Source organism: Diaporthe citri (assembly GCF_014595645.1).
Source record: "Diaporthe citri strain NFHF-8-4 chromosome Unknown scaffold_1, whole genome shotgun sequence".
NCBI classification, from domain to species: Eukaryota; Fungi; Ascomycota; class Sordariomycetes; order Diaporthales; family Diaporthaceae; genus Diaporthe; species Diaporthe citri.
In genome coordinates, this window is record NW_025064846.1 from 928,272 (window position 1) to 952,796 (window position 24,525).

Sequence of the window (24,525 nt, forward strand, 5' to 3'; positions counted from 1 at the left end):
CAACATGAGTCGGTGTTATCGTCCAGTGCTTAGAGTACATCAAGAGACACCCGATCACACGCGAAATGGATCGAGCGGTCGATGAAGGAGTTGTTTTTTGAAAGGTGAGGGTTGTAGAGACTTTGGCAGCACCCGAACTCACATGAGGTTACAAGTGCGCAGTGGACCCCGGTCAGCCCTACGACGGCCCTGTTGCGTCATGCCAAACTGGGGGGGGGGGGTTTCCCGTCGAGTCCCGTCCCGGGCATCCCGGTGATGAACCACACCACCTGGAAGTCCGAGTTCAACAAGCATTCCAGCCTCATGCCAAGCCCAGAACATGTATACCACGTGCGCGGTCTTTCCACGCGAGGCAGGCCAGAGGGAATAATAAGTCCATAACGAGACGGACTGTTTGTATTGAGCGGCCAGTCATCCAGTTCTGGACGTTAAGCCACAGGGCCCGATTCAGGCACCGAACAACCCACTTCACAGCCACTCCTGCGCCGAGACGTTTACGAAGCCTGGAAGAGGTCTCGGCGGGCGGACAGGTGAACGCACTCCGCCTGCCCGCCGTTTGCCTGGTTTTATCGCCGTCGACAACCACCCAAGAAGGAATCACATTACTCACTCGAGCCTGGCCTCGGCATTTTGAACAAAACAACCAAGAGCACACCAAAAGTTCAGGACCAGCTGAAGACGCCTGACTGACTCTGGCCCGCCTTGCCCGGGAAACGCCTACTTCTGCCAAACAAACAACACACAATGAACAACCACGACATCTTGGACGATGAGCCGCCACCCTCGTATGAGGAGGCAACCGGCCGCCCATCACACACACACAGGCCACCGCCGCCGACACCACCGCGACCCACCAACACCAAGATCAACACAAACCCCTTCACCCCAAGCACCCCAGGCGGCCCAGCATCGCCAGCAGCAGCAGGCACCCCGCACACGCCAGCCCAGACCTTCCAGCAGATCCTCCCCGCGGCCTCGCAGACCGTGCGGCAGCAGTTCCCGCCGGCCTTCAACCTCTACCGCGACGCCTTCCCCGGCGCCCAGCGGTCCTACTTCCTGGGCGAGCACCAGGCCACGCCCTTGTACTCGGTGACGGCCGGCTGGGCGGCGAGCGCGAGCGGGGCCAGCCTGATCCTGCACAACGGGCCGAGCGACGACCACGCGCCCCTGGGCACGGCCGCGTACGGCGCCGCGGGCCGCAGGATGGCCGTCAGCCTCCCGCCGCTTCCAGGCCGGGCGCCGCAGCCGCCACACTCGGTGCACACGCCGACCGTGATGGATCCGACGTTTAATTTTGTCGTGGAGATCCCGAGCCCGCCGACCGCCAGCGCGAGCGGGTCCCCGCCGCCGCCGACGTCGTACCACAGCGAGAAGTTCGAGTGGCGCCGGAGCTCCAGCGGCGCGGTCGGCGGGCTGGGCGGGCGCGCGCACGGGTGGAAGCTGGTGCGGCTCAGCAACGAGCTGCCCCCCGGCGGCATGGCCGTGGCCGGCAGCGGCCCTCCCTCCGGGGACGGCCACGAGGTGGTCGCCGTGTGCACCGAGTCCGTCATGAGCGTCAGCAAGCTGTGGAAGTTCTCGTTCCTGGGCACGGGCCTCTCGCGCGCCCTCGGCGAGCAGTGGGCCGTCATGGCGGTTGTGACGGGGCTTGTCATCTGGGACCATGACCGCAGGCGGGACTAGGAGTCCTTCTGGTGATTGGTGACTGGATGGGGGGGGGGTGGAGTTCTACATCGTTGACTTCGGGAGGAAGGGGAGGCAGGGGGGGGGAGGAGATGTTCAGCATACAGGCTCCTGTATAGCCTGTCGCTGTCGGCTTGATGTGGGCGAGGGGGTTTGGGCGCAATGTGGTGGATGCTCTCCAGATATGTTGGCTGTTGACTGCGGGGATGGTGTTTCCGATATTCGACGAGAGATTCATGATGAGCGACGGACGGGCTTGGACAGGATGATACCACTTTACTTTGTTTAATCACACTTGAAATTGGGCATGTGAGCAAGCATCGGCTGCCTGAATGACTTCAAGACGGCATCAGGCGTGCTTCACTCATCTTACATTATTTTGGCACTACTACTGCCTGGCTACCATAAAGATCCACGGGTTCGCCCCCTACTCTCATAATCATTCTTCGTCACATCATTCTGCACACAAGTCGCTAGCCCCGTGGGGGCCGGATATAATCCGCGATGAGCTGCTTGATGCTCTTCTGCTTCCGGACCGGCCTGGACGGGGACTTGACGCGGGTGGCACAGCTCGGTGCTGAGGCTCTTCGCTCCACGCGTTCCCTGGGCGCACATGTGTCACTGAACTTGATGTGCCTACCCCCACCGGTGACGTCCGTGTTCGCCCGCGAGATGGTGCTCTTGGGTGGAGCAGCATTGGCGTCGCCTCTCTCACTGGATGTCTCCGAGGACAGCGCCTGCCGGTCCGAGTCCTGATCCCCTGGTGCTGCATCGTGAACCTCGCGGTCCTCTCTTGCACCGTCGTCGGCCGCCTCTTGAATCTCTGCAAGTTTTGGTGATGGCTGTGGTTGATGATCCCAATTGTGTGAATAGAAGGGGTTTAGTGGCGGCTCGCGGGTGGGCCGTGAAGGTTTGTCCTTATTCTCCACCCGTTGACGTTCGGCTTCCTCGGCTTCCCGCATGAAGATCTCATAGTCTGATGGTTTTGGCTCTCCTGGTGCTTGTTGCGGAGCAGTGAGGCAAGACTCGACACTCCCGACCCCCTGAGACGGAGGTTGCAAGCTGGTAACTGGCTCTAGGCACCAGCTCGGATCACGCTCCGGCTCTTCATCTGAGTCGTCGGCCGTCGACGCTTGGTCGTTCATTTGTTGCACGCTAGAAATCTCGCGCCTCAGCGGCACATCTGATTCGGTATCCGTCTGGGTCTCTGCTGACTCTAGAGACCTTTTGGCATATTGCTCGAGTTTGAAATCCAGCTCGTCCAAGTCCAGCCCTTTCTCGGGATAATAAGACCGAGACCGGGGGTTGGAGATTGGGTTCCTGGGCCCTTCGTCACGGAAGTGCGTGGCCGGGTGTTCATCCACAGGCTGGATGGGGACATAAGGCGGTCGCTTCTCTGGCATAAAGGTGGCCTTGGAGGGAGACGGTGCGGCCGAGCGGAGTTGGCGGAGGCGGTCAACCAGACTCGGCTTCCTGTTGAGCGTTTTCGTCCCCATCTTGCTGAGCGGAGGTGGTACTTGTGTGGCTGGCCAAGCCCTCAGCTATGGCCTATGGCCCGTGGCTGGCTTGGTGTGCCGCTGAACAAATGATGGCAACACTGTCCGGATGCCCGAAGAACAGGTTGGATCTCAGGCGCGGGTCAGACAAATACGTTTGTTGTCTCACTTCCAAACTGGTCCTGGGCTATGGGCTATGCAACAGCCAGCGCGTCTCTAGGCTGCGCTACGGTGCAGGTACAAGCCTCCGTAGCAGCAGCGCCAGCGTTGGCCTAGATAGATATACCTGAGCCAGCCTCGACGAGTGGGGGGAAAGGACGGCTCATGCGACGCCAGATGTATCGTCTAAGGTGCTGGGTGATGAATAGAAGCTTGCAGAGGTGGTATCCCGAATTTCCCGCACTTGGCAGGGTTTATGGTCGTCCCTTGCATGGGGTGTACCTGAGGTAGGGAGGGCTGGTGGAAAGCATTGAGAGATGTCAAGCGTGATGAGGAGAAGAAGGTTGAAAGGGATCGAAAGCTCAACCAGCCAGACACGTGCCAGACTATGCCGTTGGTTTGGGCGGAGCTCGTGGGAGTGACGCGTCTGCATCTCAGCAATTTGCTTGGGGAAACCTTTTGTCCCCCCGATACTGGCCTGAGTGGCTGACTGGTGGGTGGTATGGTTCAAGGTTTTGCACGAAATGAAGCAGGAGACTTCCCCGGATGCGTTGTTCGGGGCCTGGGCTGGAGTGGGGGAGGCACATTGCAGTGGATATTAGTGGAGGATCGACGGCCCACTTGCATCTTCCATCACCCTCTGGCAGGGTGGGTGGCAGACGCAGACTGGCTTCGATTGGCGATTGGCAGAGCGGGCAGGTTTCCGTGGGGCCAGGCCAATTGGCGGCCAAGACTGCAGTGGTGGTGGACCCTGACGTTCTCGCCTGGGCCCCTCCAAGCAGCCTGCCGTTCGAACCACCAACAACCGTTCGCCCGTCCCTGATAGCAAGCTCCAGCTCCCAGTGCTCCAGCTCCCAGTGCTCCAGCTCCCAGTGCTCCAGCTTCCTTCACGCTCGGGACCACGCCGTGCGACGCCTGCCACCTGGACCTGCCAGATCTGCACGCGTGACGCCATCCCGTCAAGCCAGAAGCACGTGTTCCTGACCTACAGTGCAGGCACCTCGTCGTGCTACCGCAACCGACTTGCTACCCGCGGACGGGCCGTCGTGTCTAGCCTCCAAGCCCAGGCCTGGATGTCAACTGAGTAGCGAAACTTGCCCGCATCTGTGCAGCCATCTTGGAAGATGCTGTCTCAACACGTACCTCGAGCCTCTCTCATAATCCTCATCCCAGTCAAAGACGGGGAGAAAGCTCCGGATGAAGCTTGTGAAAGGCCGCCTAGTTGTCTATCTAGGTACGCTCGAGCGAGAATGCCCGCGGCCATGGACATCATCGACCTCAAAGAGGCATCGTCAACAACAAACACCGCGGCGCCTATGAGGTCATCCCGCGGCCTTCAAGCCTCCTTGGGGGCTCTCCAAGTGATGATGTCTTCCTGTGTGACGTCCTCGTGCGCGCCGAGGCTCCTCAGGGCCCAAGACAATTGTGGCCTGACGACGATTCCGTCGACTAACCTGTCTCCAGCTTACCCTCCCAGAGAGCCTCAAGAGATGACCGAATTCCACGGATGAACGCATCACTCGACGTCATGTTTGGCCCTGGTCACTACGTGTGTTGTATGGCACGGTCGATTGCCCGGCCTCCAGGTTGGTACGACAACTGTGGGACGGTGCACTCTTAGTCAAGAGCTACCAACAGTTTGCCGGGATTGTATGCCGATGAGGGCTTCAACTCAGGGGACGAACAAGTATAAATATAACGTCGTGGAGGATGTCTTTTGCCTTTTGCCTCGTGCCCTTTTGCCTTGGTTTGTGAACTGTCATAAAAACTCCTTCTCCTGACTGGGTCTGACACACACTTCTTTGCAAACACACCTTTCAAGAGGAAGACAATCATGAAATCCATCTGGGTCACAGCTGTAACTCTCGCCGCTGGCATGCTTGGGAGCCCACTCGCTGCGGCGGGCCCACAGCTCCAGACAGAGAAGAGACAGATTGGGAACGTGTCTACCGTCCTCCCAGACCTCCTCCGTGAGATCCAGTCTCAGACCGGTGCCATAGGTCAGTGAACCATTTGCATGCAGCAAGGGAGAGACCACGGGTGCTAACCTCGATGTAAAATGTCCCCAGACGACATCCTCGATCTGCACCCAGGCCCCATCACGGGCGATGTGGCCAAGCAAGTTGCCAACGTGGTCGGCGCTCACTTCGGTAACATCACCGGGGCCCTGCGCGCCGCCCACCTGGACTTGAAGCAACTGAGCAACGACACCCAGCTCGTCGACGAGGTTGGCAACCCATGCGACGTGACATGCATCGTAGACAAGACCAAGGGGGTCGTCGGGCACGCCGGCGCGACGACCCGCAAGTCACTCCTGAAGCTCGGCCTGCGTAAGTCACACCCGCCTACCTGCGAGCACTTCCTCCCCTCAAGCCGACCCTTCGCTGACTGGCGCGCTTTTCAAACCCGGGACAGACCTCGTGGGAAAGCACGTGAGCCCCTTCTTCCTGGCCCTGAGCGGCATAGTCCTGACGCTGAACACCCTCGTCGGCGGGGCGCTCGCCGCCGTCGCCGCCTTCGTCAACGGCGTCGGGCTGGCCATCGCGGCCGGGCTGGCCTACCTTGGCCACCTCGTGTCCGAGAGGGAGAAGATGAGGGCCGGGGGCCCGAACGGCCACCTCACCAAGGTGATCGGCGACATCATCGGCGACACGGTGGTCGCGAAGCTGGGCCTGTGAGTGAAACCACGGAGGGATGCCGCGGCAGTCCGCCCACGACGTGGGAGAAGGGCCCCTTTCTTTGCTTGCCTGCAGCATCATCGGCGCCGCAATGCACTGAGCGCTTGGCGTGTGTCCACCACTCACTTAGACGAGAAGCTTCCCCCCCCCCCCAAAGGCCCGGACGGCATGATAGATGCGGAATATTCTCTTTTGGTACATGGCGGCTATGGGCCATGCTAGACTGGTACTGTATATGCTTACAAAAGTCAGAAGTAATCCAAGTGGTGTAACCCCGACGTAGCCCCTCCACAAAATCCCACGCTGTATTTGACCTCGAGCAAGAAACTTCCATATCCAACAAGCAAAGCGCCCCTCACACGTTCCTCCGGGGCTTTTTCTTGTCCACAAAGTCCATCCTCGTCCGGCAGAGCGGGCACGTGTTCTGGTTGGCCGACTCGAGCCACTTGTACAGGCAGTCGCGGTGGAACAGGTTCTTGCAGGTGGCGCACCGCTTGTCGGGCATGCGCTTGTCGACCGAGATGTAGCTGTAGCAGATGGCGCACTCGACGTTGCCCTTGAGCGCGCCCACCACGTTGCGCCGGAACGCCCCGAGGCCCTCGACGATGCTGCCGTTGGAGATGATGATGATGCCCTGCGTGGTGCGCACCCACGACTGCCACGTGCGCTCGTTGCACGCCACGCGGTTGAGCCCCACCACGTTGACGTTGCCGATCGGGAAGTTGGCGCTGATCTGCAGGAGCAGCGACGCAGACTGCTCCTCGTCGCCGTCGTCGATCGGGTACGCCGCCGTGATCTCCCGCGCCTTCTGGTTCACCTTGATGACGAACTCGTGCTCGTCCGGGTCGGCCACCTGCGACTTGGACCACGTCTCCACCTCTTGCATGACGTCGCGGATGAGGATGGGTGAGAACCACCTTTCAGTCCAGGGCTCGACGGCGTTCTTGGTCTGCCTGGACCGGCAGTCGATGAACCACGACTTGAATAGCCCCGGAACGTACTTTAGCGACAGGTAGAACAGGTGAACAAGAAGCCACTGCATGTTCTTCTCATCCGGCAATGAGTCGCCCACCCTGACGTCGTAGTCTTGGATATCCTCAGCTGTGAAGCCTATTTTGTCCAGATTGATGGCGTGAGCAGCTGAGTGGCCCAGTACATCAACAGTGAATTCCATAAGTGGGTTGATCGCTCCCAAGGTCTTGAGCTGCTCCGTGTAATCTTCCCGCAACTTGTGCGCAGCGCCTTGATAAGCGTCGAAGATGAGCTTCCAGGAGAGCAGATAAGACCTGATGGCCGTAGGGAATTGGATCAGAATCTCCTCCGGGTAGGCCTCGAGCGTGGGTGCATCGAGGAGGAGGGACATGAGCTCATCAGGGAGCTTGGCTTGCTTCTTCTCGAAGAGGACGTCCAGTGAGAGCTCTTTCTGGACAACTGGAAGTGCCCTGTGGAGTAGATTGAAGCCAGCTGATTGTATGTCTCGCGATTCAGATGCCACCAAGCCGTAGACTTCGGACAGATCTTTGAGATGATCCAACGGAACCTTTTCGGCTTCACGACAGAGAAGTGCATCAACCATTGCTTGTGGTTGCGAGGTATTCTCAGCCCTGGGGAGTTTCAACAGTTCCAAAAGAGCATGATTTCGTGACTCCGCGTGGGTGTCAAGAGCTTCGACAAGGTCATCGTTGGGATCTTCGATCGCCACGAGACCGGACATGAGCTTGACGGACGCTTGGATATATGGCAAGTGCTGCTCGAGGTTGCCCCTGCCAGCGTGTTTCCACAAGGCAAGACAGAACTCAATCGCCTGCTCCCAATAGGGACCGTAGACTTCACGGATACATGGCAACAGTCGCTGCAATGCTCGGCAGCTTTCTGTGACTATGCCCACACTGAGATCCTCAATTGGCTGTCCAGCCCAGGAGGTAATCTGCTTCACCGCAAACACGAGTCGGTTGTTCGCGACGGGAAGCTGGCCAAGTTCATAAATTGGCATACAAGCGTTCAGCAGAACCAGACTGAGGATGGTCTTGTCCGATTGCGGTGAAGCACCTGCAATGTCGCTCATAAGCCGGTTGAGAAGATTCGAGACGAGCTTGGAGTTTGCAAGCGCCTCACCGTATCCTGTCAGGAGTGCAATAGCTGGCAAAACTGTTGATGGGGTCGCCTTCATCACGTCGATTGCGGCCAACCATTCCTCCACAACAGCCTTCTGGCCAAGAGCGTCCGAGAAAGCTGCGAGTATCTCGCTCAACGCCCGTGCACTATATAGAGCGATCGGTGTGAGCTCCTTAGACTGTTGTATCATTAAATCAATCAGCTCATCACGCAGGCCCGTTTCGGTTCCTCCGGGCCGCCAATGTGTGGACTCGGTGAAGATGTTGTTGATCATTTTCCTCGTGGTGGTAACAAAACCTTCAACGTCTTTCAGGAGAGTTGGGTCTCTGAGGGAACCAAACAAGACGTTCTCATCCATGAGGGTGATCTGATCAGATGTCACCTCCGCGACGAGGTAAAGTAGATACAACAGCTCTGCTTGGAATTTCTGGGCAAGCGCGCCGAGTTCTGTGCCACTCTCGACCAGCGCCACTGTATACATGGCCATCCGAGCTGGGATGGATAGCCCCATTTGGTCACGCTGGACTCGTGGCCTGGACTTGTTGTCGGTGGCTTGAGGGAGGAAGTAGGCCCCAAGAACATTGCTTGTCATCGACAGCGAAGGACTGAGCGCGAATTGAAGTAATTTGAGAAGCTCCTGCATCCAGATGTTCGTATTCGGAAACAGTTGCTCCAAATCTACCTCGTCGCTTTTTGATATAGACCTCGCCTGCTGCACCAGTGTGTCGATTCCCAGGGAGTCAGGTCCAGGTTGTTCCAAATTGTCCTGGATAATACTCAAAATAGACGGCTGGGCATCAACATGTCCCTCCAGGATTGATCGGAGCTGAGTGGCTCGTGAAGAGACAGTTGAGTCCGTGATCTCCATCATGGAGAGGAGTTTTGTGACAAGGGTAAGATGCAGAGCCTCGTTTTCCGATAACGACGTCGGCCTGTTCTTCGCAATGATCTCCATGGCCGTGATACTAGACTCGTTTTCCGAGCTGAGTGCCTCTACAAGTTGCGAGCACAAATCCTGCAGGCTTGACTTTGAGAGGGCGTCATACTGTAAAGCTGACTTGAAAAGTGACCATGAGTGGCCCTCATTGCGCACGCTTGCCAAAACCCGGCTCTTGATGTAGTCTTGTAATCCAACGTTTTCCTGCGCCAAGGGCGTTGCTAAAATATCTGAAATTAGAAGTGTGACGTGATTATCAGCCTTTGCTTGATCATTCATCTTCAGAACACATCCGGTAGTCGCTGTCCACAATGACCTGTATCGGTCCGGGTTCTGCTGGCCCAGAGGAACGAGACAAGAGAGAATGGATGGGGCTGATGGCGAAGACAGCATCGTCTGCATATCTTCATCAGACTCTGTTGGAAGCAAAGACTCCAGGTAGGGCGTATCGTTGGTGCTGAAGAGGTGTGGTGTCAGCTTGATGGCTGATTGCAGTATTGCAGCTGCGCCGAAGGGTTTGTAGTTTCTTCGCCTTAGAAGATCTGCCGCATTTCGGATGACCGTCTGGGAGGCGGCTTGGGTGCGGTCAGGAATCTCATCGCTCGCATTTCGTTTTGGTACGGCTGTGATATCTCTTTGAATAGTACTGACGACCGAGAACCATCGAGTTCCGTCTTCCGCAATCTTCTTCTGGGATGCCTCGAACTCCTTCGAAACTTCAGGAAGGGAGTTTGAGATCCGGGCTACCAATACCTCAGCCAATCTATCCCATTCAGAGCCGAGAGACTGTGAGATCGAAGGATCACGAGACAGCCCTGCAACTCTGTAGGCTTGAGATATAATGGCAATCTCGCCGCCCACTGACCATCCCTCTTGTCGCTCCGGTGAGAACAGATAATGATCAGTCAATGGGAAAACATGCTCTCTGATAATGTCGCTTCGGGCGCCCGAGTCAATTCGAGGGAGGGAGCGAGATACGGCATTGAGATAAGCCATCCAGGCATATGGAGCGCTGGTTCTCGCCTCGTCTCTTCTACTGATGCCAATTCTTAAGGACTTCAAGAAATTTGCAAGATCCTCGGATTGGAGAGACTGTGTTGGAAGTGCCGCCAAGAGCTCATCCAAAGCTTGCCAGAACCGTGGCGGGCCACCCTGAGATCCTTTTTCAACGAAGCTCCGTAGCCTGGCAAGCGGTGACTTTTTCGTGCCCCAAAACTCCTTGTCTTTGCGGGTCATGGTCGTCAAAGCCGTGACAAAGTCGGCCGCAGAGCCCGTCTGGGACTTTTTGAGGGCGTCTGACGTCAATATCTTGCCAATGCGCGACACATGTGGTTGGATCAGTTCCCAATGGCTCTCGACGCAGAGCTGTAGCAACTGGTAGACGGTCCTCCTGACGTGGGCATCGTCGGCTGCTGCAAAGGTCCAGGCGCTATCTCCCGGGCCGGACGTGAAGAAGACCTCATACTCTGGGCCATGCTTCTCTATGTCTGAGCCTGATAGCCTCCCAAGGAGACCGAGAACTAGAGAAAAGCTTGCAGCAATCACACGGTAGTATTTGGCCTCTGCATCTTCTGGTTTCGTGGAGCGCTCGTCGCTCAGAGTGTCAGGGGTCTCTGTGATGGCGTCGGTCGCATATTGGAGAATCTGCGCCTGGCACTTCTTCCAGAAAAGGGTCATTTTGTCTTCCGTGTTCAAGAATGTGGAGATACCCTCGGTCGCAGATCGTGCGACAGCCTTGTCTTTGTCGTAAGTGCCGGCCAGCCAGGACCCAGCGACCTTGGGCAAGTTTCTTTCCATTCGTTTCCGCGCGGACTTCAGCAGCTCGAACTGGAGTGCGTGCGACAGCTCGCGGACCCGGCGGTCGTTGTCGGTAGACATGCGAGGGTAGAGCCGGACCCAGGCTTCCAGAACCGCCTCCTCCACGCCGCCATCCGTCTCACTGGGATGCGCCTGAGTGTACTGGATGAGGTCTGCAAGTGCTTTCGACTTCGTAGTGTTGTCCTTCTTGAGCAGGTTCTTGAACGAGACGACGATGTTTGGGTCGGACAAGAAGGACAAGTCGGGGTCTTCGGAAAGGTAGGAGAGGCTGCCGCTACTGGTGGACTGCGATGAGAATCCACCGAAGCCCGAGGGTGCTGGGCTCCCGAAGCCCCTGCCGCTGGCGACCCGACCCTTTGCGCCCTTAGAAGACATGGCCAAGGTCAAGTCGGGACTAGGAGTGGCGTTGAGGGACAGAAGGGGTCGCCTCAGCTTGAGGTAGCCGTCTCGAACTGGCGAGGGTGAGGGCAGGACGGAGGCCAGAGGTTCGCAGGGAGGGGCGCTGGGCTAAATTGAGCCTGTTGAGGGCTGTGTGGTTTTAGGAGGCTCGCGAGCGTCGGTGGTTTGGTTTTCGGAGGGTTATAAATCACCAGCGAAAGAATTGTCCCCGTCAGTACCTCCAAAGCTACCCCACGGTGGGATTCCGAAATGCGTCATGCCGGCCAGCACCGCTAGCGTCGGCCCGCTTTGCCTTGTGGCCAGGTACGTACCTGGACCACGCATGGACCCCCCCTGCTCGCCGCGCCTAATCAGGAAGCCTGGGAGGATGTAAGCAGAACATCACAATTACCTGCTGGACTGTTTTTTGTCACACACAAATTTCATAGACACAGTCCGGTGCGGACGGTGGGCTGTAGAATTATAGCATATTAGAATCCATCCCCAAACTCTAGACGGGCACAGAGTCGAATCGTGGATGCTCCAAGCTAGGTAAGCAGGGTAGAAGCGTAGAGCTTAATCTCCTAGTGGGCATTTAAATGAGATCATTGCTTGCACATTTAAAGAGCTCTGAAGGCCAGTACCTCTGCCCTTCGCTGAGAATTGCGATGATCCTTCAGTCAAGCATGGCTACTGAGCATTTGAATTGTCCTCTCGAATTTCCATAGAAATTATTGCAGCCGCGTCCTCTTTAGATTCACGCAAAGAGACCTAACAAGATCTTCAAAACGCTGAAGCTTTTTCTCTTGCGGGACGTCTTTCGCTAGGATGACGTCGGCGCATTCGCCAAACGTATACCAAACAGGGAGGTATTTTCTGTCATACATATTGTTTGTCATGTTGGTGAATGCCTTGTTCATGTTGTCTCTTTCCCGAAGCAACTTTGCGTAAGTGGCGAAGGTCTCGGCGTTCCCCGTGTTGAGCTCTTGCATGATGACACTGATGTATATCACCAATGATGCCAACCCGGCTGCTAAAGCTGTCGCGACAGACGATCCATCGTGGTATTGGAGAATTTGAGCCTCGCGTGGATTGAAGTCTTCCGCGACCTTTTTCCCCGGCAAGAACCAGCTGATCGTCTCATGCTCCTCGGTGGCACCGTCGCGTTGTCCGGTCAGGCCTGCAGCGCCGATGCGGAAGATGTACTTGGTGTTCTGGCTGAATGGCAGCGAGTCTGCACTTGATTGCTGGAGATTATCGGATGCTGAACAGAACATGAGGATGCCCTTTTCAGTGGCCTTGTTAAGCGCGGCCCTGAGTGCCGTGACAGAGGCATCCTCCTTTATGTTTCCCGAATTTGGAGACACCATTGTCCTGATAGTCCATGACATGGAGATGATATCAGCTTCGCGTATGATGGCATCTTCGATTGCCTTTGCTGCGCTCTTTGCATGTATTCGAATCGACCCGGCGGTAGGACTGCTCCTATCGCCCTCATCTTGGATGCGCATGACCATCAAAGATACCCACGGGTTTACGCGTGCGATCATGTTGGCCATGATGGTGCCGTGGCCGTGAGTCGATTGATGCCACGGCCACCCGAGTAAGTTTCGGTCTTTCGATGTCCAGTAGCTTAGTCCGGTGACTTCGACACGGTCCTTGCCGGTGCGCCCATCTCTGTATGGCACTAAATTGGTGCGATCAACACCGTCATCTATGAGCGCGACCTAATTTCAGCATTGTCAGTGATATCTGAGCTTGATCTTTAGTAGTTTCCATAACAACTCTCACCTTAACCCGCTGAGGCTTCGCTCCATCTGGCAGGAATCCATGAATAGAGAACATAGCCCTCCGGAACTTCTCCATCACACTGATCCAGTCGTGTCGAGGTTCATCCAATGGCAGCCCAGCCCCGAAGCTGAGCTGTGCCTCCGCAGCAGAACCAGCCATGGTGCTTGGTTTCCATTTCTTCGTCTCAATTTGAACTTCCTTGTTGGTGCGTTCTTCGATTTTGGTCACAAAGTCGTTGACCAGCTGCCCTGTTCGTCTGAGGGTCTCAATGCCCTGTCGAATATCAGTATGTTATTGTGCTAGGCAGGTACTCGCCTACCTCCAGAGGGGAATAGCATGCATACCGGAGACACGTAGAGGAGTACTTTGCGTAGCCTTTTCTTGGCCACATACAAACTCGGGATGCCCTCGGGACTTGCCCAGCCTCGTAACACCACGTGATTGCCAGTCCAATATAGGTTGATCTGCACAACGTCAGGTGCCGCGAACTTGATGACATCAACGCTCATGTCCGGCTTTTTCCAGTTCCTTGAGGCACAAGTCAGCGTTTTCTTCCAGCAGCGCGAGTGTTATCCCTCTGACAGCCATCAATCCAAGATTGCTAGTTGAGATCGTGCAAAATGCAATAACATACCAGAGTTCGACGTGAATTCTGCGATTGCCCTTTCCAACTGCATTGGAGGACGTAGAATCTTCTCCTACGAGGCATTTCTCGATAGCAGCGTCAGAATGAGATGGCGCCTCCATGTCATCAACGTGTAGCTGCAAGACATGACGAACCCCTACATCAAACAGGGTTTCGAATACTGTGATGAGCGAGGATCGACCAAGCTGCACATCCTCCCCTTTCTGGTCTCTCTTTTGTCCCTGATTGGCAGCGTGTTGAATGGGATTAGGAGAAATCTCGGAGGCTGCATCTAGACTTATGACTGGCAATGCTATGTATGAGAGTGTGCTCTCAAAGCCACCCGGAGAAGACAACCAGAGTACCAGGTTTGCTACATCTTTCGCGCTTCTTCCTGAGGGATGAGCTACATCTTTCGCGGTCTTCCGTGAGAGATGAGTTGCATCAAAGAAAAGATTCTTGTCTGCATCACAAATGTGTCAGCCGGTAGTGTCTGAATTGGGACATTTTACCCGGGCATTGCGTAGGTATAAAAATACAATAAGTACTCACCAGAGGCTATTTTGCCATATAACAACTCCTTTGCTTCCATGTCTGGCCGACTTCGGATGTAGTGAAGTTTGAGCCACCCCAAAATCGAACCTTCCACCCCGGCATTTTCTCTTTTGCTACTCTGTGGTGTTGCCTGGGGGGCTTTGAGTCGAGTATTATCACGAGACTGGACCACCCGGGAGCGAAGCCTGGAGTCAGAAGTTGTGTTCGATGCATTTTCCCCGGAAGTTGGCATCAACGGTTTGTCATCAGCAAGTACACTGACAGGATGGACGGCCCCTGCATCGTCTCGTCGTACTGTGGAGCTCCGCGTGGCCCGGTGGCCAGATGCATGCAAAAGCATGGTATCAACTGCTGTGGCTTTGTCGTTCTTGTCCTTCCTGCCACTGTCGATACCTGTCCGCCCATCTGCCAGTGTCTTATCAGAGTGACGCTTGTCTGTCAGATCCTTGGAATCTTGTTCTGGAGCAAGCTTGTCTTCTGTTCCACGTTCTCCAACCTTCCTGGCCTTGGGAATCTTGGCCTCTTGAGCATCTGACAATCTAGACTTGGTACCCGTCTGTGCAACGTTGTTGGCCGCTGGGCCACGTTGCTTTGCCCTGTTCAGGAGGGTCTTCTTCGTCTCCAAATGGTATCTGTATGGAGACATTCCATCGCTGTTGAACTGGTTCTCTTTGAGCGTCGTATTCAGTAAAGCATCACCCTTGTCTACCAACTGCTCCACGATTCCGGAATATTGTCGATATCTTGAAGGCAGATAACGGCATAGCCAATAGTGGACAGCGTGATGGATAGGAGTATTGCCTTTGCTGTCTTTTGCGGCAATAGACTCTGGCGTGGCAGCCTTAACAAGAGAGTCCAAGATTTGCAGAGTTTCCTCAATATTGACTGATGTTGGCGTGTTGTTTGTTGGGGTCTGGTTGTTGTTGCTTTTCCTGTCCGCTGACACTAGTTCCATGAGCAATGTTTGGAATGCATAGTGCAGACAGTTCATGCCATCTTTTCCCTTCGTGTCGATTAGGAGTGCAAGTCTGTCTTTGAAGTTCTCGGTAACGTATCGAAGAAAGTCCTTGTTCTCCCACACCATGGCTCGCCTCAAGACCGGTGATTCCCCGGCATTTTCGCCTGCGGCTTGGGCAGCCTCTGTCACCAGATTGTCCATGAGATAAGTGAAAATTTCGAGTTGTGTACTGTCATTGAGGATTGTGAAACCGCCTGAATTGAAATCTTTTGCGAGAAGGTGAAGCATGGTGGGCTCGCTGGGCTCGCGAGTGTCACTCCACAAAAGCCCCTTTTTAAGATAGGGCTTCAAGGTTGCCCCGTCCTCGCTGCCCAAGTCCTGCGACTCTTTGGTCCACACCTGTTCTTTGCTAATGAGAAGTTGCATGACCTTCTCCCATCTCTTGGCGATGGTTAGCTCCTTGAACTCCCGTTGCTCAACATCTTCATTTTCTGCAATGTCATCACCAACTGAGCGGCTGGGGATCACGTGCTTGCTCTCAATGAGATCATCAAGGCTGTCCAGGCTACTGGCAACGCTGCGCTCCGATGCCCGGTCATCCCAGTCGATCTCATCCATCTTGCAACGGGGGCACGAGGTATGAATGCTAAGTAGGGATGGTTGGAATAGCAAGTAGATGGATGGTGGAAATCTGCAAGGTTCAACAATGGTATTTAGGACCTCGAAATGTATGAGTTTACAGTTTGAGTACCAGCAAGATAATAAGTTGCACAAGCCTGTAGGCACTCTAACATGCACATGGGCTTCTCGCCCGATATTGCAGGCATATTTTCCGTGATCATGTGGAGATTGCGGCCAACGAGTAGGATTTGAGGCAACGGATTCATTCTCAAGCGGGGTTAGATACCTCTTGGCAAGCAATGTGATTACTCTGCAGCTACTAGTAAGCTGCTGTACGACAAATAGATTGCGTGTATTACGGTGTGCACACTGGCATACAGTGCTCGTGGGGCCCCTCAGCCTCATCATACCCAAACTGGAAGGTACCCTCCTAGGCTCTAACATGCAGCGCCTGTATCCTACCATTCTGTTACTTCGTAGACATCTTCACAGCTCTGCCGTACTTGTTATACGTCGTACAGTCCCACAAATCCTCCAGGTCCGTGTTTCCTAGACCGTCCCGTTCAATCTTCACTTCCCTGTCGAGTTGGTTGAAAGGTTCTTCATCTACCCTGAAGTAGACTGGTTCATCTGGTGTTCTTGATGATACCAGTGAGACTACTCTTGTGGCAAGGTCTGGTGTTGCTTCGATCCGCGGAACCATCATGAAATCCGCATCGCTATCTCGCTCCAGTAGAATGGCCACTGTGAATTCCGACGGGATTCCTGACTCTTGTGCCTTATTTTCCTGTAGCGTAAACGAGGCTAAGAAACGATCACCGAAGTCTTCATCTGGTGGATTGTCGCCGTTAACAATTGTGTAATACTTGACATCTTGGGTCACGACCCGTTCCTTCGACGGGGCCAAGCTGACATCCACTACAGGTACGCTAGGTCCAATGTTCATCGATATTCCGAGTTTGGAGACCTCATTCTGGACTGTCTCCTCCATTTTAAGGACACCACATGGGCGGACCTTTGCAACGCTGGGAGTGGTGGCAGCTTTTGATTTCGGATCGGCTTTGAATTCGAATGATATGCTGGCCGCTTTGATGCGAGTCTCGCTTCGGGAGGTAATAAACTTGAACTCGTAAACTAGTAAAGTCGCTGCCTTTTGAGACGTACCACCCATGAGCCCGTGGATCATAGCTTTGGCGCAGCAGCTCACTCGGAAGGCGGGCTTCCACGAGTAACCCCCGTGAAATGAGGAGACGACTGGACGTTGGTACTGGCCAAGACGGTTTCTCACGTGGTATCCTTATGACACGCGTGAGCATTCTAGGTGTCAGTGCCTTCGTTGGGAAAGGTTATTTCCTCACCGCCGGATTGACTATCCTCGGGGGTGAGGGACAAGCTGAAAGCCGTGGGATCTGAGGAGGATTCCGACTCTTCGTCGCTGCCATCGTTCTCTTCTTTGACCCAGAAGATGTCTTCATCGGCGCGTTTGTCCGTCATCTTGTATATTGCGGAATGCAAAATCGGCTGTCAATTCTCGGCGACGAAATTCCAAGGGTGTTTGGACAAGTTTAATATATAGTATACAGGAAAGCCTGCATCCTCATTTGTTTGCACAGTGCGAGTTTGCTGACCACCCTCCTTGATCACTCCCTAGAACGTCTTGGATTGCCTCGGCGGCCCGTCTGGAACATGCACATGCGTTGATCCGCTCCTCAATCTCGCCTCACTTTCGCGCGTCTGACCGGCTGTGTAACCTGACAGACCCACACCGGTAAGATAAGCCTGAAAAGCCCCGGCCAGGTTTCACGTGCAAGAGAGAATGAGATGGCAATCCAGACCCAACTCTTTGATGCTTCCGATGTCACTGTCAGCTTAAATCTTCTCAACCTGCAGAGAAACCTTCACTCTGACTTTGCCTGATTCTGAGCTCAGAACAGGCTGAGAGCCACGACAGCGAGATGGCCTCGCGGAGCAATAGTACCGCCAGTTCAGCGAGTGAGCACAGCTCAGCACATTTCCTTGACGGTGGTAAGCTCGGGGTGGACCGGGGCAGTCGTGGCCTTGAACCAATAGGTTTCTGGCCTGCGGAAAGGGGTCCAGATGATCCTTGGCAACCAGATATCAAGTACGTAGTGAATGCAAATACACATAGAACGCAGCTAATTCGGAGTCCAGTATCGTCCATGTCGAAGCAGCTGCGTCAGGCGGAGAGCTTTTGCTCACCGAGAATACTTTGCTTAGCCATAATGTGCGAAAGAGATCGGTGAGAAGAGACTGGATATTTAGGGCAGATGTATCGTGCCTCCTCAACGAGGAATATATACATACCCTCAATGCTATCGACTTCGAAGCTCGCCGCTTGCTCAAACAACTGAAATACCTGCAGCAAGAAGACTCAAAGGTTTGTCTTGACCTGCCCAGGCGGTGGTCTTACCACCAACAGTCCACCCTCCTGCACATAGTCGCACGTACCTGAATGCTAAGGATTCCACACACAACAGCTTCGGACAGTCATCATTTTCGTCGCATACGATCTAGGATCTCTCATTGTTAAGAGGGTGACTACCGCTTTGACCAATTTAATGCCACGTACATGATTTAGAATTGCTAATTCGGATTACAGACACTCGCGATAGCTCGCTTTGAAGAAGACTGGGCAAGCATTTTCACCAGTACAGCTCGACTTGTAGGTTTAAGTTTTGTCTGTATATACTAACGAAATTATTGCCCAAAAAAAAAACATTCTCTTCAAGAGACTAACCTGTGGATACTCCAGGTGTTTTGTGGCTGCTTCCAGCGCGGTGCCGATGCCTTATTGCTTGAGCGTAGCATGTTCGAATTTCTTCTAGCGGTACCAAAAGCTACATGGGCAACATTTCTCACCTTGATAGCTGTCAAAAACCTTGCTATGGCTGTTGAAGAACTGAATGAGACATTTCTGGCCTCCAAGATCACCTTACGGTGTAGAATATTCAGTCTATTCGCTGGCGAGCCCGAAGGGAGACGGGTGAAGAAGGTATTCACTTATTTATTCTTCCAGCACATTCCAGACTGTTTACTAACAAGAGTCACTGGCTGCATAGTACTTTACGCAACCGCTGGCGACAATCGGCATCGCAACTGAGCTCATGGTCCAGGAGGAATCAGGGAATAAGGACAACTTGAATGGATTTCCTAGTCTTGCAGTCAATATAAGTAGCCCAGTCAAAGGTCAGTCATTCGAGAAATTGTCACGCAGCTCACTCAGTACACATGCTGATTCCCCGACGAACTCAGACTGGATTGCTGAGCCTTGGGAAGCTGCGATGGAGATCACATTGATGTCTTTGGTGTCGCCAGACCGTTCCAGGGTGTCACGGTCTCAACCATCTAAATCAGGTCACCTGCACCTGGCTTCAGGCTACAATACATGGCTCGGTGGGAATGGCTTACGCGTACTGCATGTTCACTCCCCAAACGCGATCGGCACCGCGGACGTGGCTGAGCAGATTGGTCATCAGTTTGTCTTAAGGAACCAGGCCGTCGGCATCTGCTTGGAAAGACCATTTACATTCGACTTCGCAACAGCGAACCCCACACGTGAACCAGTGCAAGATATGATGGTGGCCAGCTTCCTTCACTATTTTGCTTTCGCCTGCAATCCAGAGCTCACTTCCAAGTCCCGCCCTGAAAGATGCAACTTGCTCCAAGACCAATTCGAATTGCACAACGCATGGGTTGAAGATGATGTCAGGAACTTGTTTGAACTTTTGCCAGGCAAGTTATCGGGCAACTTGTTCCTGCTTTATGGCCTCGATCACTGCCCACGGGCAAGTCGTGCTGTCCTCTGGTCACTTGTGGCTGATATGGCAGCCAGGAGTGAGGAACCCTGGAGATTCGTCGTGACATCGGGGGACGCCAATTTGTTGTCATCCGAAATAAGCGACAAGGGCATACACTACAATGAATGCCTTGTACCCCAGGACGATCCTTATGCGGAGCTTGAACCCCTGGATGATGATGCGAATCTTGAGGCCATGGTCTTACGGTTGTCTCCTAGAGGACAGGGCCGAATTCAAATTCGCCAGGCCTTGTTGGGGGCTCTACCTATGCAGCGATCAATCTTGGAGAACTACATATCCTTTATTGAACGCCAGTCCTGTTGGCCCAAGACAGCATCCAAGAGCAATCTATCGCTTTTCTGCTCACTGCTCGAGGCACTGCCCACAAATAAAACACCAGGAGCAATACTTTCGAAGCTGTTGGAGGCTGTCGAAGATCAAGAGCAGACCAAGCTTGCTCTTGCCTGGACTGTTCACGGGCATCTCCCTCTGAGCCCGTTGGAACTCGCTGGAATTGTGTGGCATACCCGCCGCGCTCAAAATCCCGACCATACAACATATCCGTTAGAAAGATCACCTCGGAACATCTTGCAGAATATCAGAGCCACGCTGGGCTCATTCCTGGATCTTTCAAGCTTCCAGGTTCGCGAATACGAGGATGTCTCGAAACTCATGGACGGTGACGAAGACTGCATCTGGGGTCGAGCGAGGGCAACGGCCCCGCAGCTCACTTTAGACTTTCTCTTGGCCTATTTGAGGGCCCCTGACACACAAGAAAGATTGCAAGCCCTATATCACCAATATGAAGCTAAAGTCAAAGCTGCTGGCCAGAACATTACTCCTCCCATGGAACAAACAGGCGAGGACATTCTCTTCTATGCGGTAAAGGCACTGCCTCATCATCTTTCTGGGTCTGAGGTGCATGTCGATACACAGTCCCTACTCAAGGATCCCCTGGGGCCATACTCTGCTTGGGCAAGATTACACTGGGCTATGAGCAATCCGTTCTCACGACCCAGGGGAGGACCGTGCTTGTCCGCCTGGGAGGCGTGGAGAACGGTGTCATCCGGCCCAGCGAATATGATTCGCATAAGAGAGACATCTAATGATCATGAAGACAAGACGGAGGTTGAGGATGGAAGCAACCGAGACCCCGCTGAGATTGCCATAGTGGCAGAACTCCAAAACGCAGTGAGAGCAAACAACAAAGACATGGCCGTCAATCTTGCCCACCAGCTGGTTGAAAAGCACCAATCACATTCTCAGCATCATTCTCAAGGCATACAGTGGCCGCCGTCTATACTGTGGAGAGCGACATGGCTGAATATGGTCGAGCTGGTGGAGTTGCTTCTGGACAATGGAGTGCAGGCCGACGACAGCGCATCGGCTTATTCTCCGAGCCCTCTTTGTTTGGCCGCGAACCTGGGACTAGGCCGACTTGTGGAGGTGTTTCTGAGCCACGGAGCCGACGCCAGGGTGAAAATGAAGCCCTCAATGGTAAGCCCAATGATTGTCGCCGCATCAAATGGACATGTCGATGTAGTCAAAGCACTGCTTCGGCATGAACCGTCCCTCATGGAAGAGGCCAGCCCCACCAGGCCGCTGTACGAAGCATGCGAATTTGGCGCTCTCAATGTTGTCGAGACTCTGCTGGAGATGAGAGCCGACGTCGATCAGCCTGGAGCCACGGTGGAGAGCGCAACCGACATGGGCAACCCGAATTGGAGCAATCCGCCTCTCGTTGTGGCATGCGAACAAGGCCACGTCAAAGTTGTACGATTACTCCTGGATCACGGTGCGAAGGTGAATGCCCCAGCACGATTTGACACTGCAATATCCTGGGCCGCAATCGACGCCCGTAGCGTTGAGTGCGTGCGCCTCTTGCTTCAATACGGAGCGAATCCGAACCACGAGCTGCTTGACCCTCCACTTCTGACACAGATCATACAAGAACGGTTGATACCAGACGAGGACAGAGTGGTCATGTTCGACATGCTCGTCAACAATGACCCCCCTGTGCTGATCGACGAAACTGACACATACGATGGAATGACACCGTTGATGGAAGCGGCCCTCAAAGGAGATGTCACTGCTGTTCGATGGCTGCTGGAACACGGGGCGGACACTGGGCTAGTCGACAATGGCAACCGACATGCTTTGTACTACGCAGTGCGGGGGAATAGCCGCCCCGTGGTAGAAGAAATTCTCAAGCACCAACCGCTCGAAAATCGCAGCATCGTTGCTTCAGACGGCAGAACAATTCTGGATCATTCCCTTGGCAACGTACCACTACTTCAACTTCTTCTAGACGCAAAGCTTGACCCAGAGCTCCAGAATGGTGCAAAGCAAACAGTACTGAACGTCGCCGTTGCAGAACAAAACGTGGAAGTGGTCAAACTTTTGCTTGAGAGGAACGTCGACGTACACCACCGCGACGAACACGGATGGAGCCCCATTCTTGATGCAGCAGGCTTTCGGCCAAACCCCGAGATCACTCGCTTGTTACTGGAGCATGGTGCAGACCCCAAAGACTCCACGCTTTCCAAGTCGAATGCACTCCATCAAGCCACGCGGAATTGCAGACCAGATGTGCTGAGAATCTTGCTCGAGTTCCGAATAGCTCTAGATCTCGACGCACGCAACGTAGACGATGATACGCCTCTCTCTCTTGCATATGACGATGGAGCCACAGAGAAGGGGAAAGAATGCATCAAGCTACTGATCAGAGCCGGGGCAGATGTCAACTACGCCCGACATAAGGATGGAAAGACTCTTTTGATGATTGCAGCCATGGCTGTCGCGCCCGACCCCAACCTGGATGACATCCTTCTCGCGGCTCCAAAGATAAACGTGAATGCCGTCTCGACCCATTTTGGCACCGCTCTTATTGTTGCCTGTCGCAGCGCCAACTTCGACCTAGCTGTCAAGCTCATGGACCGTGGCGCTGACGTGAATTTCTGCGCACAAGTTTGGGGGAGTACGCCTATGATAGCTGTGTGCTTACCGTCGCTGTCTTTGTCCCGGCGCGTAGACCTTGATGAGTTTTTCTCCAGGTCTGAGCAAATGATACGAGAGTTGATCTATCGTGGAGCTGACGTCAACCTTGAGCACGGATTTGTGTTCTACAACGCATTGTCTGCCGCAGCATTGATGGGGGGCACGAACGTGGTCAACTATCTCCTGGACAAAGGCGCTTCAGTGAGCAAGAGAGATCCACTTGGACGGCAAGCAATGCATTTCTCGGCTGCAAACGGTCTTCGGAACTTTGAGGCGCTCTGCCTAGCCACGGACGGTGATATCAGGGCCCCAGATGACTTCGGGAAGAACGTTTTGCACTGGGCGGCGCAATTCGGCCATATCAAAACTATCCAGTCTATAATGAGACGGCTGAGCTTCTTGCCGGCGCGAGATCGGAGAGATTTTGTAAATTCCAGGGATGCCGATGGCTGGACACCGCTTGCGTGGGCAAGTCGGCCTGTGATTGCCGACTTGTGGATGTGCGCGGGCTGGACGCTATCAGAGGAACAGGACCACGCTGCTGCCATCCAGTTGTTGATAGAGGAGGGTGGAGATCCTGCCGCGGAGTTTCAAGTGGGCCCGGGGCCCTCGTCAGAGACGCTTACGGCCTGGAAAATGGCAAAACGATGTCAGCTGGATCTGCCAGAGGAAATCTTCCGAATGTTGAAGCCCAAGGCAAACACAGAAAGAACAGGGTCAACTGGCGACAGCCAGGAAATTGCGGATGGGCAGTCCGAGGAGACCTTAAGCTACGTGCGAAGGACCTGCATCTGCAATGTATGCCTCTCGGTAAGTCACCTTGTCCACCCGAATTTTGGACAAACACAAGGCCGAGCTGATTCTTATTGACAGAATATATTTGGCCTTGCCTATGAGTGCAAAACATGTATCAACTTCGGCGTCTGCAACAAGTGCTATACCAGAATTGGGCAGTACCATAAATCGTTCACGGATCTTCAAGGCGAGGATGGAAATGCCACCCATGAGTTCCAAGTTAGCGACAGATATCAGGATGAGTTTGAAAGCCCTTCGAGTTCATCATCACCAGTCGAGTCGATTGTAGGTGGCAAGCCAGGCGAGAAAGGGGGTCCGAATGAGAACCAAGTTGCCAATGGTGGTGACGATGGTCCGGGTCAGAAGGGCCTGGGAACTTATGCGGATGATAGCATAGATGGACTTCATCTATCTGACTTGAGTGACTTGGAGGAAGAATCAATGCTGGATGGCTTGGAAACATAGAAGAAAGACTCTTTCCAATTGAGTCCTCAACGTGGAAAAGCTTGATTACCAACCTAAGTCAGAAAGCATACTGAACTCAGAGTTTTCACAATATTTCCCATCCAATCCCGGGAGTTTCGAGCTGGATCCCAAAATCACCTCCCGTGAGCCTCTCTCCACAAAGCGCCTACTTGCCAAAGCAGACACTTGTATGCATTTTCAAGTTCAGCCGCTGGCACTAGTCAAATGTTTTAAGTTGTTGTTCATGGGCACTGCCAAAATTTCCGCAGAGAACGTTTTACAATGGTGCCCCTGGACCAGCCTGGATCGTAGAATGCTTACACAGTAAATATGTTTGAGGCTCATTCTACTAAGAAGCACCATGGCGAACAGGATGTCGGCCAAGATGTGGCCATTGATACCAACGTGACGTCGTGAGTCCATGCAGACAAAATATAGCCAGTGGTATCAAAGTCAGGCCTACATCGTAACTGCGACAAGGCCTTGGCCAAAGTTGAGTATAGGCACGTGGACTTTTAATGTTCACATAGTTTGTAGCGTGACTGTAATAAATTACTTTCAAGTTACCAGCCTTTAACAAGCATCAATCTATTATTTTAGTTTCCTTCATTGTGATACAACAGATCTATCAACTCAATT

At 54.0% G+C, this 24,525-nt stretch overlaps 6 protein-coding genes across 6 annotated transcripts; 3 read left to right on the plus strand and 3 right to left on the minus strand.

Moving 5' to 3' along the window:
• Positions 1–744: 744 nt before the first annotated feature.
• Positions 745–1,680, plus strand: INS49_000250 (uncharacterized protein; the record flags this gene model as incomplete). The annotated part of the gene is made up of 1 exon (XM_043161088.1): positions 745–1,680. The coding sequence occupies one exon, from the start codon at positions 745–747 to the stop codon at positions 1,678–1,680; it is 936 nt and encodes a 311-aa protein (XP_043029594.1).
• Positions 1,681–2,153: 473 nt separating this feature from the next.
• On the minus strand, positions 2,154–3,176 carry INS49_000251 (uncharacterized protein; the record flags this gene model as incomplete). The annotated part of the gene is made up of 1 exon (XM_043161089.1): positions 2,154–3,176. One exon carries the CDS (start codon positions 3,174–3,176, stop codon positions 2,154–2,156), a length of 1,023 nt encoding a protein of 340 aa, XP_043029595.1.
• A 1,993-nt stretch (positions 3,177–5,169) lies between these two features.
• Positions 5,170–6,013, plus strand: INS49_000252 (uncharacterized protein; the record flags this gene model as incomplete). Its single annotated transcript, XM_043161090.1, has 3 exons — positions 5,170–5,335; positions 5,405–5,665; positions 5,751–6,013. The coding sequence occupies 3 exons, from the start codon at positions 5,170–5,172 to the stop codon at positions 6,011–6,013; spliced, it is 690 nt and encodes a 229-aa protein (XP_043029596.1).
• Positions 6,014–6,368: 355 nt separating this feature from the next.
• On the minus strand, positions 6,369–15,808 carry INS49_000253 (uncharacterized protein; the record flags this gene model as incomplete). Its single annotated transcript, XM_043161091.1, has 8 exons — positions 6,369–11,335; positions 11,594–11,641; positions 11,700–11,734; positions 12,147–12,988; positions 13,053–13,325; positions 13,397–13,580; positions 13,687–13,814; positions 14,495–15,808. 8 exons carry the CDS (start codon positions 15,806–15,808, stop codon positions 6,369–6,371), a joined length of 7,791 nt encoding a protein of 2,596 aa, XP_043029597.1.
• Positions 15,809–16,280: 472 nt separating this feature from the next.
• On the minus strand, positions 16,281–17,305 carry INS49_000254 (uncharacterized protein; the record flags this gene model as incomplete). Its single annotated transcript, XM_043161092.1, has 2 exons — positions 16,281–17,107; positions 17,170–17,305. The coding sequence occupies 2 exons, from the start codon at positions 17,303–17,305 to the stop codon at positions 16,281–16,283; spliced, it is 963 nt and encodes a 320-aa protein (XP_043029598.1).
• A 3,830-nt stretch (positions 17,306–21,135) lies between these two features.
• INS49_000255 (uncharacterized protein) lies at positions 21,136–24,303 on the plus strand (the record flags this gene model as incomplete). Its single annotated transcript, XM_043161093.1, has 2 exons — positions 21,136–23,436; positions 24,259–24,303. The coding sequence occupies 2 exons, from the start codon at positions 21,136–21,138 to the stop codon at positions 24,301–24,303; spliced, it is 2,346 nt and encodes a 781-aa protein (XP_043029599.1).
• Positions 24,304–24,525: the final 222 nt, after the last annotated feature.